The sequence below is a fragment of the Staurois parvus genome, unplaced genomic scaffold, assembly GCF_062004578.1.
Source record: "Staurois parvus isolate SC_StPar_1 unplaced genomic scaffold, SC_StPar_1.0 ptg000456l, whole genome shotgun sequence".
NCBI classification, from domain to species: domain Eukaryota; kingdom Metazoa; phylum Chordata; class Amphibia; order Anura; family Ranidae; genus Staurois; species Staurois parvus.
In genome coordinates, this window is record NW_028318252.1 from 1,034,204 (window position 1) to 1,056,587 (window position 22,384).

The 22,384-nt window shown below is 43.8% G+C and overlaps 1 protein-coding gene across 1 annotated transcript in view; it reads right to left on the reverse strand.

The window, feature by feature from the left end:
• RGL3 (ral guanine nucleotide dissociation stimulator like 3) overlaps positions 1–22,384 on the reverse strand; it is a 98,227-nt gene that overhangs the window by 58,036 nt on the left and 17,807 nt on the right. The window contains exons 2-4 of the mRNA XM_089688837.1: positions 3,691–3,789; positions 3,261–3,457; positions 2,500–2,574 (exon numbers count right to left, since the gene is read on the reverse strand). Of these exons, the coding sequence (XP_089544963.1) occupies positions 2,500–2,574; positions 3,261–3,457; positions 3,691–3,789 (371 nt within the window). The remainder of the gene's footprint in view (positions 1–2,499; positions 2,575–3,260; positions 3,458–3,690; positions 3,790–22,384) is intronic.

Below are 22,384 nucleotides of genomic sequence, written 5' to 3' on the forward strand. Positions count from 1 at the left end.
CCCCCTTATGTATTATACATGGAGATCATATCCCCCCTTATGTATTATACATGGAGATCATATCCCCCTTTATGTATTATACATGGAGATCATATCCCCCCTTATGTATTATACATGGAGATCATATCCCCCCTTATGTATTATACATGGAGATCATATCCCCCCTTATGTATTATACATGGTGATCATATCCCCCCCCTTATATATTATACATGGTGATCATATCCCCCTTTATGTATTATACATGGTGATCATATCCCCCCCTTATGTATTATACATGGTGATCATATCCCCCCTTATGTATTATACATGGAGATCATATCCCTCTTATGTATTATACATGGAGATCATATCCCCCCTTATGTATTATACATGGAGATCATATCCCCCTTATGTATTATACATGGAGATCATATCCCCCTTTATGTATTATACATGGTGATCATATCCCCCCCTTATGTATTATACATGGAGATCATATCCCCCTTATGTATTATACATGGAGATCATATCCCTCTTATGTATTATACATGGTGATCATATCCCCCTTATGTATTATACATGGAGATCATATCCCCCCTTATGTATTATACATGGTGATCATATCCCCCCCTTATGTATTATACATGGAGATCATATCCCCCTCATGTATTATACATGGAGATCATATCCCCCCTTAATCTCCTCTTCTCAAGAGAGAATAAATTCAGTTCCTCTAATCTTTCCTCATAGCTGAGCTCCTCCATGCCTCTTATCAGTTTGGTTGCCCTTCTCTGCACTTTCTCCAGTTCCACTATATTCTTTTTGTGAATTGGTGCCCAAAACGTTATCTGTAATAATAAATTACCCCATGGTGAGGTCATACAAAACAGCTGTAGATTGATATGAATGGCCTTTCCTTTATAGAAATATTACAATTCGTCATATAGCAATGATTCATCATGGAATTCCACAGAATGTTTTCTATTTCCTAGAAAGAATAGTGCATGTACCTAGTTAGAGGAGGCCACCAGACACTGCAAAGAACATGATGTGCTCCGAGTTTATCAATCTGTGGTTCAACGATGAGATAAATCAGTTTCTTGGTTAGTACATCTGGTCAGGAATGGTATTGATGAAGTGGAGGAACAGAGCAGGAATGAAGTGTCCCCACTGGGCCATTGAGTATAAATGATTCCTCCATCCACACAAGCCAAACCCGTGGGAGCAGAGTCAGCGGGACTCTCCGCTGTCAGAATACACTGATCAGCGGCTGCAGCTTGTTGATCGAGAAAAATTTTCTAACAAACCAATTCAATAAAAGTCAACATTCTGTCAAACAGGCATGGCCACGCGTGGATGGAATTTCAGCCAGTGCCTACAGAACTAGTACATTTTGGATTCATCTATGGTAAGCTTTAGTTTAAGAAATATGATGAAAGATTTTCCATTTGTACATATATGCATTGTACAGAGTGTTATCTATACATGTAAATTGAGGATGTATGGCATTTCTTGTATTAGATACAGTACATCTTAGCCAGGCTCTGCTGGTGCAGGAAAGGAAAAACATACCCTCTTCTATGTCTTGTTTTGTACTTTGTGCTATGTCCAGTCCTCTCAAACCACCAGTATGCCCACTTTCCTTCCCGAACCTTTTATATGCATACACTAACTGAGTCTGTCATCTTGCTGGCCCTGGTGACAACACAGATCCTTCCTCTTCTTATCTGGTGGCAGTGGTGGATGGTTCTTACTCAAGCACTTGAAGAACAGTTGTGTAAGGACATATAAGCACCATTCAGTGCAGCAGTACTGTGAGCCTAGGCTGGCATGATGAATCTCCCCTAGGGGACAGGTCCATGACAGCCTGGGCTTACAGGATGTAGGTTGGATGATGCTAGCTGTCATTCAGTCTGGAAGTGGGTAACAAGGAGCATCAAAGAAGGGCAATAGAGAGGAAAATAAATGCAAACAAGGTTTTCCTTTGCCATCTGTGTCCCATTGGGCAGATTACTCTTCATTTCCTGTCCCATAGTCAAAACAGTGAGAGGAAAAAATTAGGGAATTACTGGTTATCTTCAGGATCATCAGAACTAGTATCCTCATTTAAAGATTTGCCCTCTATTCCTGTTTTGGTGACAACCCAAAATTTGGAATTTTCTTCCACTTTTGGAATTTTCTTCCACTAAAGTACATTTAGAGAAGATAAATCTCCCTAATGGGAGCACAGACAGCAATAAAAACCCAACATGTGTTCTAATCCCTCTCCACTCTATCCAAAACTAAAGTTATACTTTGAAATCTAGATCCAAAAAAGAATAACAACATTTCTAAATGAGGCTGCAAGCATGGCAGAAGCAAAGGGCTGCAGGTGGTTGTTAAACCAGATTCACCCAGTAACATTATTAAATGAATTTGGGAAAGGCAATGTTCCATGACAAATTGTAAAAAAGAGTGAAACCAGCTTTCCTGCTGGAGGTTTAGGTGACCTGGCTTCACATCAACAATAACACTGACCTCTGCACAGATGCCGTGTCTGGAACAGGGCTCCCAGGAGATGCAAATTCCTTGTCGCCCAATCTTTCTATGCGTCTGTGAACGAAAAGGAGATCTGATATTTAAGGTAGCCTTTTATCCACAGGTATCTTAAAGGAATACAGCAATCAAGCTTGAAAGCATGGAAGTGCCTAGGACACCTAGTAACCCAGCCAACCTATCCATGGCTCTTGTGATTCACAATGGACGTACCTCAATCCACCAGTTCATTTTGCTGTGTTAAACCCATGGTTTAGAAGAAAGTCGAGGACAACCATGGTTCCAGGGTCACCATCTAATTATGCATACCACCAAAAGTCACAGTTAAGTCCTTCATGTCCCTGCTCCGCCCAGCTAAATACTAAAAGAATCACATGATGGCCATTCACACCAAAAAACTGTTGACTGTGCGATTTCTCTCTTTTGGCCCAGTTTCTGCCTTAAAAAAGAAGCTCTGGTTGCACAAGCATTTATGTAGGGGAGGAGAGAATAGGGTCAGCACACCCAAACAGTCCCAGGACTGACTTATCTATGGGGTCCAATAACAATTATGGAAGGTTTCCCAGCTGTCTTATCGCTATTTAGGACTTCATAGATAATAGATCCTCTCTCAGTCCTTCAATTGATAGAATAGGAGACCATAATTTTTTGTCTACCAACAGCTCAGAAAGTGATATTATGAAAAGGGAGGCAAAGAACAACAGAGGATAGACAGAAAGAAAGTTCTCGGAGATGGATCATACCTGTCCAGCAGCAGCTCCAGCACCTTCTCAACAGAGGTAAAGGCACGGTAGGTACTGAGGAATGTGGGAACATAGCTAGGATCTGTGCCCTGGTATTCCACCAGCAGATTCTCTACCAGCTTCTGCAGCGTCCCAGCACGTATGCTGCGCACCTTACACGTCTTATAATGAACATAGCCGGGAAAGCCGGGGCTGACCTGATGATAAGGAAAGCAAGTTATAACGACCAATATGAAGATACAAAAGTGAATGGAGAACATGCACCTAACAGCAGGATACCTTCAGCTAGGGCCTGCTAGGCAATAGGTGTGTATGGCCCAATCTGTTAGAGTCCCTGTTAGGTTGAGCAGTCCATCATACTGGTACGAGGGATAATGAGAACAAAACAGATGTGATAAAGGATGATGAAAGGAACACCATATTTTATTACCAGTAAGTCTCCAGAGGGTCTTTCCGTCCTCACCCGCCTCAGTGTCACACCATAGACCGCCCCATCTTCCACCTCTTCCCCCCACTCCTGCAATGGATTCTGGAAAGAAAACAAAATAAAAATATACTGTAAATTAAATTATAATTTAAAAAAATACTATATAATTGGAGTCTTTCCATATGTGACTTTATGTACCATGTGTCCTTGGTGCTGTATCTGTCAGGGGTACATCTTTTAGATTTAAAGGTGTCAACTGGAACACACAAAAGCACTTTTTAGCTTAAAGCTACAAAATGCTTAAAATGGAGCTCCACCCAAAAGTTCCGCTTTAAAGCCTCATTTGGCACCTTTGGGGAACAGGGGGGGGGCAGGTACCCAATTTTGACAGGTACCCACTTCAATGTGATCGGAAGTGAATGTTGTCCTCCCCGTAGTCTTCTGGGACACGTGGCAAGTTCCAGCAGACTACGGGACCATTCACAAGGTACATGTGCAGTGCATCGGCTGTGAAGCCGCAAGCTGTCACAGCCGGTGCCCACACTTAAGATGTCAGCGCCGGGGAGAGAGGACAGCCGGTGAAACCAGCTGCGGTGAGGACACCGCTTGATTGAAGGACAGGTGGGTGGCTGTTTTTTTAAAAACAGCTACAATTTTTGTAGCTTTTTTTTTAGACTTTGACTGGACCTCCGCTTTAACATCTAAAAAGTTTTCAAATGTTCTTGTTTGCACCCAAGTGTAGTTTTACTTGAAGCTTCAAACTTGCAACACAAAAAAGTACATGAACTTCTTTTGCGGTACAAGCTTCAAAGATTTTGGCTCCAATAGAATTCAATGGGAGCACCTAAAAAACATACAAACGTGTGAAAACATACATATCACACGTTTATTCCCCAAGTAACTAGCTTTCCATTGGCTAAAATAATTAAAAAAAACTCAAGTCTCATATGCCTGCAAAAATTTTCAAAAATACCTATACCAACACCTAAAAAAAAATTCTGCAAAACGACCACAGACACTTGGCTCAAGTGCAATAGCAGCCTAAGAGGCATTACTTTATAGGATTTCCATGTAGCACGCTCTGTGTTACATTTCTGGAAAGTTCTAGGATCCTAAATATTCACTATGAATTTGGGGCCTATGCTGGCAACCAGTTATCTTCTCCTAGAGAAAGTTCAAACTTCCCCTCAAGATATCATTGCTGAGGAAAAACTCCACTTCCCTGGTGCCTTGGCAAAGGGGCAGAATCCACAGATAATGGGTCCTCCAGCTAAACTATGCTTGACTGCTACTTGTAGTTATTCACCATCTGCTGGACTTGTTCTGTAATGTTGAAGACATTCTGAAGAAGCTGCTTGGATAAGCTGCAAAACGTCTTCAATGTTGCAGAACAAGCCCCTAGTGGACACATGATAGGAGGGCAGAGCTGATGCCATCTACTGTAGGTAGGTGGGAAATATACTCCAGGGTGGTTGGTGGACATAGTTTATAGATTTTATATTTGATTCCACTTATCTTTAGATCATTATTAGGTGCCTTCAGTGCCGGGACAAGTTCATCTAGCATTCAGGGAGAAGATGCAAACAGCAACCCCGAAAATGTATGAACAATATGCATCAGCAAAAATCTCCTCCCTCCCCCCCATAAAAATTCAAGCACTATAGGGGGGCTATAGGATTTCAGCCTTGAGGCCCCACACTAGAGATGCAGCAGGCTGTCAGATTGCCGCTGTGCGATGTTTGCTTACCCACCGCCTGACCACATTCTTTGCTGGGAGGAGATGGAGGAGGGTAAATAAACACTGCACAGTGGTGATCCGGCAGTCCCGATCCAGTAGAGCTACAGTGACAGGTGGAGGAGCTGGGGACAAGAGAGAGCACAACCTGTCCCTCCTCCCAGCTCTCTCCTCCTCTTCAGATCTGGCTTATCTCCTCCAGAGCTGCCGACACTACCCCTATCAGCTTGTTGGTAGGAAATTTCCATGAGATTCCCCCCAACCTTTGCATGATATTCCTGCGCCCATGGCAGCCGACCCTCCTGCCCACCCCTTGTCCTGGCCCTGGGTGCCTTATATCTCAGAGACATGGGAATACCTTGGGGAGCTATTTATGCAAGCTAGCACTAGCTATTACCACTGGTTTCCTTTTTCATGTTTGGGAAACATTGATTGTCATATTATGCTTTGCACTCTGAACTAGAAATTTGAGAACATTTTTTTTATACTCTCATGGATTTGTCCAGTCTGGCCTGTGGTGCCTCTGTGGTCCCTCAGGGGCTTCTTGGTGCCCCTGTGCTCGTCCCCAGGACCTCTTTACTGGTCATGTTCCTTGGAGTCTGCAGTTATTGAATTGGTAACAGGCACTGGAATCTATGCAATAATGCAATGTTGATGAAAATCAATATATTTGTATCAAAAGTTTTTATGTCTAATACAGAAATAGCCTCTCTCATCCTCCTGAGGAATATACGAGAAATGCATAGAGGAATAAGGATCCCTTTGTCTATTGTATCATTAGGCACTGTAGATGTGACATATTGGAGGTGACATGTTGGTTATATATATATATAGTGAGATTGAACAGGGATAACAGCATGATGGAGGCATTTCAATGACTGTATTTTTATATGACTTTTTAATAGGTATTAATAAAACGTTGTACTTTTTATATGAATATAAGTTGTAATTTTTGGGTACCTCGTAATTCTGTCTAATTTGTGTTTTGTTGTGAATTCTTGCAGATCAAGACCGGTTGAGTAATTATACAATGACATGCTTAAATGAGAACCTTCATAGACATACAGTATGTGTGAATGTTTTATTTGTGCTTGAAATTCAGCAAAAAAGCTTATTTCCAATTAAAGTTCCTGAAAGGAAGGGATCTCTCTTGACAGGGGACTCACTCTCCCTAAAGGGTGTAACAAAAACATGAAATAAGTTAACCACTTCCAGTCCGGACACTTTCACCCCCTTCCTGTCCAGGCCAATTTTGCAGCTTTCAGCGCTATCACACTTTGAATGACAATTGCACAGTCATGCAACACTGTACCCATATTAATTTTTTAGCATTTTTTTTAGACAGATAAAGCTTTATTTTGGTGGTATTTATTCACCACTGGGATTTTTATTTTTTTTTGCTATGTAAATGGAAAAAGTCCAAACATTTTGAAAAAAAGTCTTTTTCTTATAAAAGTTTGCAAATAACTAATATTTCATCATAAATCTTGGCCAAAATGTATTCCATTATCTTTTTAGTAAAAACAAAATAACCCAAATTAGTTTATAACCAAAAATTATAATTTTTAAAAAATACATTTTCATTTTTATTTTATTTTTTTAAATTATTATTTATTTTTTTTTTAAATACTGTCACCATAGCAGTACAGTGTCACCATAGTGACACTGTACTACTTGTGGAGGGTGATGAAGATTTTTAATTTTTTTTATACACCAATTGCTTTTACACCCATAAAGGCTGTAAAAGCAATCATTTCTCCTTCTCTTTGGCTGCATTTGTGCAGCCATTGAGAACTACTGTGTGAGCTGTGATTGGTCACAGCTTGTAACATGGTACAAGGCTGTTGTGAATAGTCTTGCACCATGTGACCTCTGTGATCATTCACAGATTTCACACGTAGTAAGCAATGATGTCAGAAGTGACATCATTGCTTACTACTCTGCATGTGATCACTGATTGGCCAATCAGAGATCACATGATAGGGACCTCACACAGAGGTCCCGTACAGCAATCCTCCGGACACAGTGGGCACCGGATCACGTTTCCACACGCTCCCAGGGAGTGCGCACAATCCACAATGGCAGGCGCCGCTTATGAACGGCAACCCGCCCCTGCACTGCCACCGTCCGGCCGTTTATATACAGCGGCCAGACGGGAAGTGGTTAATCCCAACTGACTATGCTTCTGCTTGATCCCTACCTGCCATATCTGCTACTTGTGGGGGGTGATGAAGATTTTTTTTTTTTTTTTTATGATTGCTTTTACCCGCATAAAGGCTGTAAAAGCAATCATTTCCCTTCTCTTTGGCTGCATTTTTGCAGCCATTGAGAACTACTGTGTGAGTTGTGATTGGTCACAGCATGTAACATGGTACAAGGTTGTTGTGAATAGTCTTGCACCATGTGACCTCTGTGATCATTCACAGATTTCACACGTAGTAAGCAATGATGTCAGAAGTGACATCTTGCTGACTACTCTGCATGTGATCACTGATTGGCCAATCAGTGATCACATGATCGGGACCTCGCACAGAGGTCCCATCCGACGATCGGTGTTCCACTGTGTCCAGATCGCAGTGCAGTGCGCTCCCAGGGAGCGTGCACAAGCAGGATGCGGGGAGGCCGTTTATAAACAGCCACCCGCAACTGCACTGCCACCGTCCGGCCATTTATATACAACGGCCGGACGGGAAGTGGTTAAAATGTGCATATTCCCTCCTAGATTGTAAGCTCCCAGGATCAGGCCCTCCTATCCCTCTTGTATTGAACTGAATTGTTGCTGTATTGTCTCCCGTTATATTGTAAAGCGCTGAGCAAACTGTTGGCGCCATATAAATCCTGTATAATAATAATATGAGTAAAGCTGGCCATAGATGGGTAGAATTTTAAACAAAGCTTCTAAAGGAAAAGAAGGTTTTAAAAAGTTTGTCCATTTTTCAATCAGTAAAGGGGTCAAATCGGCATTCGTTTTTACAGTGCCAAGAAAATTTGATGGCACAGGATAGGAAATTGTTCCCGAACAAACAAATTTCCAACAGTGTCTGTGGTTTTCATTCATTCCAAAATCAAATGTTAAAAGCAAACAAAATCTTTCAAATGACATTTGAATTTTCTGAGAATTTTTCCTGTTCAAATTATTTAAATCCATCTGTGGCCAGTTTAAGTTTACGTAGGATCATTTCAAAGTTCTTCACATACTTCTGGTCAGTTCTACTAATTGTGCTAAGAATAAAGGACCTGCATACGTGGGTTGGTCAGCACCTTATATTGCCGGTTACCAATGGATTGGAAAACAATGTGGGGATTGTCCGACTTCTCCAGATACCCCCTGGTTGACTATTCCTGGAGGAAGAATTCATTGACCAGGCTGAATTTCTTTGATTTTCCTGACTGGCTGGAATGTTCACCCAAGTTTCTCCTCCAGCCACAATTGTGCCTCTCTCCTAACCAACCTCCAGTGGTGGCTCACAGTACCCCCAGGCCCACATGGGAGCCCTCAGGCCCCACAATGCCTCCCAACCTCTAACGGTGCCACCGAGTCTAGCACATTTCCCTCCTAGCCTGCTACAGAACTTTTCCAGAGTCCGACTTCTCCAGATACCCCCTGGTTGACTATTCCTGGAGGAACAATTAATTGACCGGACTGAATTTCTTTGATTTTCCTGACTGGCTGTAATGTTCACCCAAGTTTCTCCTCCAGCCACAATTGTGCCTCTCTCCTAACCAACCTCCCATGGTGTCTCACAGTACCCCCAGGCCCACATGGGAGCCCTCAGGCCCCACAATGCCTCCCAACCTCTAACAGTGCCACCGAGTCTAGCACATTTCCCTCCTAGCCTGCTACAGAACTTTTCCAGAGTCCGACTTCTCCAGATACCCCCTGGTTGACTATTCCTGGAGGAACAATTAATTGACCGGACTGAATTTCTTTGATTTTCCTGACTGACTGTAATGTTCACCCAAGTTTCTCCTCCAGCCACAATTGTGCCTCCCTCCTAACCAACCTCCCATGGTGTCTCACAGTACCCCCAGGCCCACATGGGAGCCCTCAGGCCCCACAATGCCTCCCAACCTCTAACGGTGCCACCGAGTCTAGCACATTTCCCTCCTAGCCTGCTACAGAACTTCTCCAGATACCCCCTGGTTGACTATTCCTGGAGGAAGAATTCATTGGCTGGGCTGAATTTCTTTGATTTTTCTGACTGGCTGGAATGTTCACCCAAGTTTCTCCTCCAGCCACAATAGTGCCTCCCTCCTAACCAACCTCCCATGGTGGCTCACAGTACCCCCAAGCCCCCTGGGAGCCCTCAGGCCCCACAATGCCTCCCAACCTCTAACAGTGCCACCGAGTCTAGCACATTTCCCTCCTAGCCTGCTACTGAACTTTTCCAGAGTCCGACTTCTCCAGATACCCCCTGGTTGACGATTCCTGGAGGAAGATTTCATTGACCGGACTGAATTTCTTTGATTTTCCTGACTGGCTGGAATGTTCACCCAAGTTGCTCCTCCAGCCACAATAAACACAAACGTATAGAAAGATCTTTCATAATAAAAATCTTTGAACTGTTGGATTTTATCTGTAAGTGCAACTGCCACCTGAAACCTGAGGCATGCAAAGCAGGTTCATGTTTTAGCATATAAGATGTACACTGGAATATATATATACATTATTTTTGTATTATAATTTTTATAAAATAAGAGTGGTGCATTATAAAGCTGTACACAGACACTCAGTGGCTTTAGACCTTCTATGTTCATTACGCCAGTCTATGGGCTTCCTTGAACTTTTGAGGACAATGTTCATTGAGGACAACAATGAACACCTGGGACAGAAACTGCACTCCTCACTTCCCTTGCCCAGAAATTCCATATTTTGTTGGATTTGGTCATCACCATGGACAGTCCAATCTACATGTGTATGATGTGATTCAGCCTTGAGATTCTATTACCAGATCTTTTCATTTTACCAAAATGTTATTTACCTGTAAAAACTTCCCTTGTGTAGACATCCCAAACCCCTAAACGTCTGCTGGGCACTGCCGTTGCATTTGATGTTAGCAGCCCCAGCAGACTCAGAGCTATCACTCAAGTGACACTCTATAGCAGTGGTTCTCAAGTACTGGGCCATGGCCTGCCTCCTCCTGGGCCTTCAACTAGCTGAAGATCTCCTAACTTCCTACATTGCTTCCCAGCTCCCATAGTGCCTCCCTCCTAACCAACCTCCCATGGTGGCTCACAGTACCCCCAGGTCCCCTGAGAGCCCTCAGGCCCCACAGTGCCTCCCAACCTCTCACAGTGCCACTGAGTCTAGCACATTGTCCTCCTAGCCTGCTACTGAACTTTTGGCCCCCCATAGTGTCCCCCCAACCTCCAGTCTCCCTCAGGGCCACTATGATACCCTCAGCCTCCTGGACATACCCCCAGCCCCATCCAGAGACCCCATCCCCTACAGGGCCATCAAGTTGGTTGCAGAGTCTCCTAACCCCCTTTCAGAACTCCCATCCCTCCCCAATGACACCCATTCCCTTCCAGCATTTTAATACATATTTTGCATCTCAGCCCTTTTATAGTGTGTATATATAAACTTTCTTTTTTTACTATTGGGGCACAAAAAGTTTTGGAAAAATGTATTAGGTCCTATTCTTGATAAGGTTGAGAATAGCTGCTCTGTATTATCTACCTTTGTCCCTGACCTACTGCTACATAAGAGGTTAAGTAAGGAGGTGAGCAGAGGACTATTCCTCCTACTGACACCAAAAAAGGAGCACTATTCCTCTGACTGACACCAACAGTGGGGCACTGTTCCTCTCACTGACATCAACAGTGGGGCACTATTCTTCCTACTGACACCAACAATTGGGGCACTGTTCTTCTCACTGACACCAATAGTGGGGCACTATTCCTCCTACTGACACCAACAATGGGGCACTGTTCCTCTCACTGACACCAACAGTGGGGCACTATTCCTCCTACTGACACCAACAATCGGGCACTGTTCCTCTCACATACACCAACAGTGGAGCACTGTTCCTCTCACATACACCAACAGTGGAGCACTGTTCCTCCTACTGACACCAACAATGGGGCACTGTTCCTCTCTCTGACACCAACAATGGGGCACTATTCCTCTCACTGACACCAACAATGGGGCACTATTCCTCCGACTGCAACCAACAACGGGGCACTATTCCTCCAACTGACACCAACAATGGGGCACTATTCCTCTGACTGACACCAACAGTGGGGCACTGTTCCTCTCACTGACACCAACAGTGGGGCACTATTCCTCTCACTGACACCAACAGTGGGGCACTCCTCCTCCTACTGACACAAATTACTTCTAATCCTAATACCAAAGATGGGGCACTGTTTATTCCTGCTGGGCACAGTCTGGCCCCCTAAAGTCTGAAGAACAGTAAACTGGCCCTTTGTTTAGAAAGTTTGGAGACAAAACTGCATTCACACTTGTCATGTGACTTTAGACACGACAAGATGCAAGTCGCATCCCTTTCTTTTCAATGGCACCCGTTCAGATCAGTGCAGCTTAAAGTCGCAGTAATTCTGAAAATCTGCCTGCACTACTCCGCTGCGACTCAGGTCCAGAGAGCGTCGGATCAAAGTCACACTCGGCCGCATTAGAGTCGCACTCCGACTTCACACGATGAATTTGTGCAGCTTTTGAGTCGTACAAGTGTGAATGGAGCCTAATGCAGGCCATAGACGGGTCGAAAATCGGCCGTTTAAAAAAAAAATAAATCAATCATTAGATCTGCAGACGTTAACACCAACGGTAAAAAAATCGGCAGATTTACGTCCCGTCTATGGCCAGCATTTAACCCCATATTTACTTCTGTCCCTTGCAGAGACGGGAGCACACAGGGGAGCACACAGGGGAGCAATATATAAGAAAAAAAGAAGAAGAAGAAGAGAGAAGAAGAAGAAGAAGAAGAAGAAGCAGAAGAAGAAGAAAAAGAAGGAGAAGAAGAAAAAGAAGAAGAAGAATTCCAGTCCGCAATTATATTTTCTATGAAGTCTTGCAGTTGCAACAATGTATCTATTTGTATCCATTTTAGATACAGATGTTTTTATTCGGATACAAATAGATACATTGTTGCAACTGCAAGACTTTTCATAGAAAATATAATTGCGGACTGGAATTTATTCTTCTTCTTTTTCATCTTCTTCTGCTTTTTCTTCTTCTGCTTCTTCTTCTTCTTCTTATTTTTCTTATTATTATTTTTCTTCTTCTTCTTCTTCTTTTTCTTCTTCTTGCAGGTCACGGCTCATGGGCACATTTTTTATCGGTAAAACGATCGGCCGATTTGCCCATCATTGCCGAGAAAATCGGCCAATCGTCAAAATCGGCCACGATTTTTCCAACATGCCTGATAAAAAAATGTGCAAAAAAAAAAGCCCGAAAAACAGCCGACCAATTAACCCATTAATGGTGCGAAAGTCGGCTGATTTGCGACTCATCTATGGCCGGCATAAGGCAGCACAGTGGCTAAATGGTTTGCACTTCAGCCTGGCAGTAATAGGGTCATTGGTTCAAATCCCAACCAGAGCACCACCTGCCTGGAGTTTGCATGTTCTCCCTGTGCCTGCGTGGGTTTCCTCCGGGTACTCCGGTTTCCTCCCACACTCCAAAGACATGCTGGTAGGTTAATTGGCTCCTGTCTAAATTGTCCCTAGTATGTGTATGTATGAATGTGAGTTAGGGACCTTAGATTGTACGCCCCTTGAGGGTTAGGGACTGATGTGAATGTACAATGTATATGTAAAGCGCTGCGTAAATTGACGGCGTTATATAAATACCTGAAATAAACAAAATAAATAAGCCCTTGACAGATCAAAGTCGCATGACAAGTCGCATCCTATTTGCTGCTATTCAGAACTGTGGGACTTTGAAAAAGGTTCCTGCACCGTTTTTGTGCGATTTCATGTGCACCTTGCATTGATATCTGTGGAAATGAAGTCGCTCGGATGCTGGCAAGTCCCAGTCGGCTTTGAAGTTGAAGCTTCTACAGCCGCATGTGTGTGACCCGGGGTTAGGGGGCGCTTCTGATACAATCCCATTACCCATACAGTCAGGGAGGGGGGCATCATATAGAGAATCTCAAGGTCACCAGCTACGGCGCAGAGCCGCCATTGTTGGCTGTATAGACCGATGGGACCATTGCTATACAATTATCTGCACAATCCAGGACTGATCTCGGACTCTAGTATCCAAGATAGCCTAGGACCAGGGGTGGACTGACAACTCATGGGGCCCCTTAGGCAACAGGGGATCATGGGGCTCCTGTGTCAAAGCACACCTTAAAAAGTCTATTAAAAAGGTAACAAGGGTATTTCATGGGGCCCCCTACTGACCCCGGGCCCTCGGGCAGTGCCCGAGTGCTTGAGTGGTCAGTCCGCCCCTGCCCAGGACTCCTATGGCGCTGGTCACATTACAGGCGATTCATTAGTTAATTCTCCACATCGCTCCCAATCCAGAAGTCGCCTGTCCGGTTTTGCCAGCTTCCCCTCCCCCGCTGTCACTCTCCCAGCCCGTTCCATGAACTCGCCATGCTCCAATCAGCTGCAACTGGTGCTGGCACTTCTACCACAACCCGCACATGGGTGCCCTCCGCTTCTGCTCTGCTTTCCAGGTAAACTCCCAGACTGTAAAACTATTCTTCCTACTGACACCAACAATGGGGCACTGTTCCTCTCACTGACACCAACAATGGGGCACTGTTCCTCTCACTGACACCAACAATGGGGCACTGTTCCTCCTACTGACACCAACAGTGGGGCACTATTCTTCATTCTGACACCAACAATGGGAAACTGTTCCTCTCAATGACACCAACAGTGGGGCACTATTCCTCCTACTGACACCAACAATGGGGCACTGTTCCTCTCACTGACACCAACAATGGGGCACTGTTCCTCTCACTGACACCAACAATGGGGCACTGTTCCTCTCACTGACACCAACAGTGGGGCACTTTTCCTCTCACTGACACCAACAATGGGGCACTATTCTTCATTCTGACACCAACAATGGGAAACTGTTCCTCTCAATGACACCAACAGTGGGGCACTATTCCTCCTACTGACACCAACAATGGGGCACTGTTCCTCTCACTGACACCAACAATGGGGCACTGTTCCTCTCACTGACACCAACAATGGGGCACTGTTCCTCTCACTGAAACCAACAGTGGGGCACTGTTCCTCTCAATGACACCAACAGTGGGACACTATTCCTCACACTGACACCAACAATGGGGCACTGTTCCTCTCACTGACACCAACAGTGGGGCACTGTTCCTCTCACTGACACCAACAGTGGGGCACTATTCTTTGTACTGACACCAACAGTGGGGCACTATTCTTCATATTGACACCAACAATGGGGCACTGTTCCTCTCAATGACACCAACAGTGGGGCACTATTCCTCCTACTGACACCAACAATGGGGCACTGTTCCTCTCACTGACACCAACAATGGGGCACTGTTCCTCTCACTGACACCAACAATGGGGCACTGTTCCTCTCACTGACACCAACAATGGGGCACTGTTCCTCTCACTGAAACCAACAGTGGGGCACTATTCCTCCCACTGACACCAACAATGGGAAACTGTTCCTCTCAATGACACCAGCAGTGGGACACTATTCCTCACACTGACACCAACAATGGGGCACTGTTCCTCACACTGACACCAACAGTGGGGCACTGTTCCTCTCACTGACACCAACAGTGAGGCACTGTTCCTCTCACTGACACCAACAGTGGGGCACTATTCTTTGTACTGACACCAACAGTGGGGCACTATTCTTCATACTGACACCAACAATGGGGCACTGTTCCTCTCAATGACACCAACAGTGGGGCACTATTCCTCCTACTGACACCAACAATGGGGCACTATTCCTCACACTGACACCAACAGTGGGGCACTATTCCTCCTACTGACACCAACAATGGGGCACTGTTCCTCACACTGACACCAACAGTGGGGCACTATTCTTCGTACTGACACCAACAATGGGGCACTGTTCCTCTCACTGACACCAACAATGGGGCACTGTTGCTCTCACTGACACCAACAGTGGGACACTACTCCTCCTACTGACACCAACAATGGGGCACTGTTCCTCTCACTGACACCAACAGTGGGGTACTGTTCCTCTCACTGACACCAACAGTGGGGCACTATTCCTCCTACTGACACCAACAATGGGGCACTGTTCCTCTCACTGACACCAACAATGGGGCACTGTTGCTCTCACTGACACCAACAATGGGACACTGTTCCTCTCAATTACACCAACAGTGGGACATTATTCCTCCTACTGACACCAACAATGGGGCACTGTTCCTCTCACTGACACCAACACTGGGGCACTATTCTTCATACTGACACCAACAATGGGACACTGTTCCTCTCAATTACACCAACAGTGGGGCACTATTCTTCGTACTGACACCAACAATGGGGCACTGTTCCTCTCACTGACACCAACAGTGGGGCACTATTCTTCGTACTGACACCAACAATGGGGCACTGTTCCTCTCACTGACACCAACAATGGGGCACTGTTGCTCTCACTGACACCAACAGTGGGGCACTATTCCTCCTACTGACACCAACAATGGGGCACTGTTCCTCTCACTGACACCAACAATGGGGCACTATTCTTCATACTGACACCAACAATGGGACACTGTTCCTCTCAATTACACCAACAGTGGGGCACTGTTGCTCTCACTGACACCAACAGTGGGGCACTATTCTTCGTACTGACACCAACAATGGGGCACTGTTCCTCTCACTGACACCAACAATGGGGCACTGTTGCTCTCACTGACACCAACAGTGGGGCACTATTCCTCCTACTGACACCAACAATGGGGCACTGTTCCTCTCACTGACACCAACTGTCACTCTCCCAGCCCATTCCATGAACTCGCCATGCTCCGGTCAGCTGCAACCAGCGCTGGCACTTCTACCACAACCCGCACATGGGTGCCCTCCGCTTCTGCTCTGCTTTCGAGGTAAACTCCCAGACTGTAAAACTTTTTTTTTCATAAAAAGTTGTAGACCATGGAAATGTCCCTGGTTTTACACGCTGACCAAAAACCTAAAACCGATCGATCAACAGTCAATGCACATAAAACCCCTGTAAAGGAACAGTGTTACCTGCTAAAGGGATTTCTTTTTTTTTTTCTGTCCATCCAGTCCTGAGATTTAAACAGCTCGCTCATCGGGTGGATAACACCACTCACAGATAAAGTATAACTGAAGGCTAACAATTTTTTCCCTTAGTCTTGAACAGAGGAAAAAAGGGATTGGAACCCCTGTCTGGTTTTTATTACTGCCTGTGAAGATGTTGGCTCAGTCATGTGATCAGCTGTGTCCAATCACAGCTGATCTCATGTAAATAGGGAAATGCCAGTTATCAACATTTCTCTCCTCACGAGCTGTCACACTGACAGAGGAGAGGAGAGCCGGTAATCAGCATTCCTCGGAGGGGACATCTACACTGATCATCAGGGCACTGATGATCAGTGTAGCCCCAGCAGTGCCACCTGTCAGTGTCCATGTGAGCTGCCTTTCAGTGTTACCTATCAGTGCCAGTCAGTGCCGCCTATCAATGCCAGTCAGTGCCACCTATCAATGCCAGTCAGTGCCACCTATCAATGCCAGTCAGTGCCGCCTATCAATGCCAGTCAGTGCCACCTATCAATGCCAGTCAGTGCCGCCTATCAATGCCAGTCAGTGCCACCTATCAATGCCAGTCAGTGCCACCTATCAGTGCTGCCAATCAGTGCTGCCTATCAGTGCCAGTCAGTGCCACCTATCAGTGCCAGTCAGTGCCACCTATCAATGCCAGTCAGTGCCACCTATCAATGCCAGTCAGTGCCACCTATCAGTGCTGCCAATCAGTGCCGCCTATCAGTGCCAGTCAGTGCCGCCTATCAGTACCATATATCAGTGTTGCCTTTCAGTGCCTATCAGTCTCCAAACTACGGCCTGAGGGCCAGATGCGGCCCTTTGCTTTCATTTATCCGGCCCTTGGGCACTTTTTCTCCCACTAATACAAGACACTATTCCTCCCACTGACACCAAGAAGGGGGCATAATTCCTGCTACTGACATCAACAACTGTCACTATTCCTCCCATTGACACCAACGATGAGGCACTATTCCTCCCATTGACACCAACGATGAGGCACTATTCCTCCCATTGACACCAACGATGGGGCACTATTCCTCCCATTGACACCAACGATGAGGCACTATTCCTTCCACTGACACCAATGATGGGGCACTATTCCTCCCATTGACACCAACGATGGGGCACTATTCCTCCCACTGACACCAAAAAGAGGGCATAATTCCTGCTACTGACATCAACAACAGTCACGATTCTTCCCATTAACACCAACGATGGGGTACTATTCCTCCCACTGACACCAAAAAGAGGGCATAATTCCTGCTACTGACATCAACAACAGTCACTATTCCTCCCATTGACACCAACGATAGGGCACTATTCCTTCCATTGACACCAACGTTGGGGCACTATTTCTGCCATTGACACCGACGATAGGGCACTATTCCTTCCATTGACACCAACGTTGGGGCACTATTCCTCCCATTGACATCAACAATGGGGCACTATTCCTCCCATTGACACCAACCATGGGGCACTATTCCTCCCACTGACACCGTTGGGGCACTATTCCTCCCATTGACACCAACATTGGGGCACTATTTCTCCCATTGACACCGATGATGGGGCACTATTTCTCCCATTGACACCGACGATGGGGCACTATTCCTCCCATTGACATCAACGATTGGGTACTATTCCTCCCACTGACACCAATGATGGGGCACTATTCCTCCCACTGACATCAACGATGGGGCACTATTCCTCCCATTGACACCGTTTGGGCATTATTCCTCCCACTGACACCAATGATGGGGCACTATTCCTCCCATTGACATCAACGATGGGGCACTATTCCTCCCATTGACATCAACGATGGGGCACTATTCCTCCCATTGACATCAACGATGGGGCACTATTCCTCTCACTGAAACAAACTATGTACACTATTCCGCCGACTAACACCAACAACGGGGCGCTGTTCTTCCCACTGACACCAACAACGGGGCACTTTTTCTCCAACTTACACCAAGAATAGGGCGCCATTCCTCCCCTAATACCAAAAATGCACTGTTTACTCCCAATGGCACAGGACAATTTCTACTCCCAATGGCTACAGTTTGGACCCCTAAAGTCTGAAAGCCAGTAAACTGGCCCTTTGTTTAGAAAGTTTGGAGCCCCCGGCTGTAATGCATTGTACAGAGGAGCCCAGTGCGCTGCATAAGGGTTGTGTATGTTTTTTTCATCCCTTGTGATGCACTAACAACCTATTCATAATGAATGAGCTGCCCTAACACAATGCATGGTAACGCATGCCAACGTGTCTGTTCATGCATGCTTCAGTGTGAATGGACCTTTACTCATTACATAGCAGGCAGGCATTTGGCATGAAAAATATATCTGATGCCAGGTCCACATTTTACTGTAGCCAGTTAAATTCGATGTTGGACACAAACATGAGACGAGCCTCTCCTGATCCGGCTGTTGCGGACCATCTCACATGTATTGTGGTGCAGGGCAACCCCCAGCTTTGGGCAGAAAAGAGCAATCAGACAGGTTAGGGAACCCCCGTCCATTCACTATTCTTTCCTCTGAGATAAGCCGGCACTGGGAGGTGTCTGCCCGCACCTCTCCTCCTCCCGTCTCCTTTCACTGATAGTAAAGCTCCAACCAAAATGTCTCTTTTTTTTCATTTCAGGACCCATTCACATGAAAGCGATGCGTTGCAATGTGGTGATTATGAATTCATTATAAACAGGCTGCCGACACACCACAAGGGATGAAAAATGTGAATTACACTTTTTTGACAATGCAGCACACCACAATGCACAGCACATACAGTAAGTTGTGTTGTGCTGCGGTACATTGGGCTCTACTGGACACAATGTCCCTGGACAATGAATGATCTTGACTTGAACCTTGTTGGTCTTGAACCTTGAATCCTTTGTTCCTTCCATGAATTTCCTGTTTAAGCCATGCCTTTGCACTTTCTATTTGCCGGATTATTGTGCTCTCTCCAGCCAATATCCTGCTCTTGTCATACCTGCTGCCATCCGTATCTTCACTACCAGTCATTATTGACCTTTGGCTTGTTCCTCAACTACGCTTCTGCTTAACCACTTCAAGTCCGGACACTTTCACCCCCTTCCTGTCCAGGCCAATTATCAGCTTTCAGCGCTATCACACTGTGAATGACAATTGCACGGTCATGCAGCACTGTACCCATATGAATTTTTTAGCATTTTTTTGAGACAGATAAAACTTTATTTTGGTGGTATTTATTCACCACTGGCATTTTTATTTTTTTTGCTATATAAATGAAAAAGTCCAGAAATTTTGAAAAAAAAGTGTTTTTCTTATCAAAATTTTGCAAATAAGTAATCTTTCTTCATAAATTTTGGCCAAAATGTATTCAGCTATCTATTTAGCAAAAAAATAACCCATAAAAGTTTATAACCAAAAATGATAATTTTTTAAAATTTTTTTTTACATTTTTATTTTATTTGTTTATATTATTATTTGTTTTTTGTTTTGTTTTTTTAACATACTGTCTTCATCACCCCCCACAAGTAGTACAGTGTCACCATGGTGACACTGTACAGTGATGGACAGTATATAAAAAAATATATATATATATATATATAAATAATAATAATATAAAAAAATAAAATAAAAATGTAAAAAAAAAGTTTAAAAATTATAATTTTTGTTTATAAACTAATTTGGGTTTTTTTTTACTAAAAAGATAACGGAGTAAATTGTGGCCAAGATTGATGATGAAATATTATTTATTTGCAAAATTTTACAAGAAAAACTTTTTGTCAAAATTTTTGGACTTTTTCATTTACATAGCAAAAAAAAATAAAAATCTCAGTGGTGAATAAATACCACCAAAATAAAGTTTTATCTGTGTCAAAAAAATGGTAAAAAATTCATTTGGGTACAGTGTTGCATATTCGCGCAATTGTCAATCAAAGTGTGACGGCACTGAAATCTGAAAATTTCCCTGGTCAGGAAGGGGGTAAAAGTGTCCAGTCTGAAAGTGGTTAACATACTGTATTCATCACCCCCCACAAGTAGTACAGTGTCACCATGGTGACACTGTACTGCTAGGGTGACAGTATGTAAAATATATATATATATATATATATATATATATATATAAATAATAATAATATAAAAAAAATAAAATAAAAATGTTAAAAAAAGTTTAAAAATTATAATTTTTGTTTATAAACTAATTTGGGTTTTTTTTTACTAAAAAGATAACGGAATAAATTTTGGCCAAGATTTATGATGAAATATTATTTATTTGCAAAATTTTATAAGAAAAACACTTTTTGTCACAATTTTTGGACTTTTTCATTTACATAGCAAAAAAAAAATAAAAATCTCAGTGGTGAATAAATACCACCAAAATAAAGTTTTATCTGTCTCAAAACAATGCTAAAAATTCATATGGGTACAGTGTTGCATGACCGCGCAATTGTCATTCAAAGTGTGATAGCACTGAAAGCTGAAAATTGGCCTGGACAGGAAGGGGGTGAAAGTGTCCGGACTGGAAGTGGTTAAAAAAAATTTGTAAATGCATTGAAAACCAATTAATCAGTTCATATTGCGAAAAAAATGTGTAAACCGAGGCATTATGTTCAATGGATTTTCATTTGTAAACCGTAAATTAAGTTAACCGAGGCGTTCATAAACTGAGGTACGCCTGTTTATGTATATATATATGTACAGTATATATTATTACTATATTATTATATTTATACAGGATATCATAAATATATCAGTATGTATTGTATATATTTATACAGTCATGGTCAAAAGTATTGGCATTTCTGTCAGATAATGTACCACTTCACCCAGAAAATTGTTGCAATTACAAATGTTTAGGAATTCTCATGTTTTTTTTGTTTGTATTGGTATGACAAATAAACAAAAAGAGAAACAAAAACCAAATCTGACACATTCCACCCAAAAATGGACTGGACAAAATTATTGGCACCCTCAATGTAATATTTGGTAGCACACCCCTTGGAAAAAATAACTGAAATCAATGGCTTCCTGTAACCATCAATTAGTTTCTTCCACCTCTCTACTGGAATTTTGGATCACTCTTCTTTCACCAACTGCTCCAGGTCTCTCAGATTGGAAGGTTCCTTTTCCCAACTGCTGTTCTGAGATCTCTCCACAGGTGCTCTATGGGATTGAGATCTGGACTCTCCAGCATTTTTTCTTACTATTTTTGGCCATGACTATATATTATACAGTATAAAAACAACATAAAGTAATATATACAGTATACCAGACCTTGAATGTACTGACTGCATTCACACGAGTGATTTTCAGCTTGAAGCTCGATGCTCAGAAAAGCTCAACAAGGAAAATCCCATTCAACTCAATGGCCCTTGTTCACATTTGAGCATTCTGACGCCTGTAGCAAAATGCCTGTCGCTCAAAAAAGTACATGTGCTTCTTTTCAGGAAGATTTGAGCATTTTTGTCCCCATAGACTTGATGGAATGGAAAACACCTGAACAGCAACAAATGATTGCTTTTGAGCATTTTTTCAAACTCAAACAGTAGCTCCCCTTTTCTAGTGTAGCGCCCCTCTAGTTATCCGGGGGGAACTAGACTAGGCTTTTAGGCAGAGGCTGAATAGCAGCCTGGGCATGAGTCAGCCAGATCACTTGGGGTAAGGACCAACCTTAGATGGACTTGGGCCTGATCAACGGGAAGTGAGTGTGTGTGTGTCGCGTGGAAGATGGAGTAGGAGGCTGAAGTGTAGAGC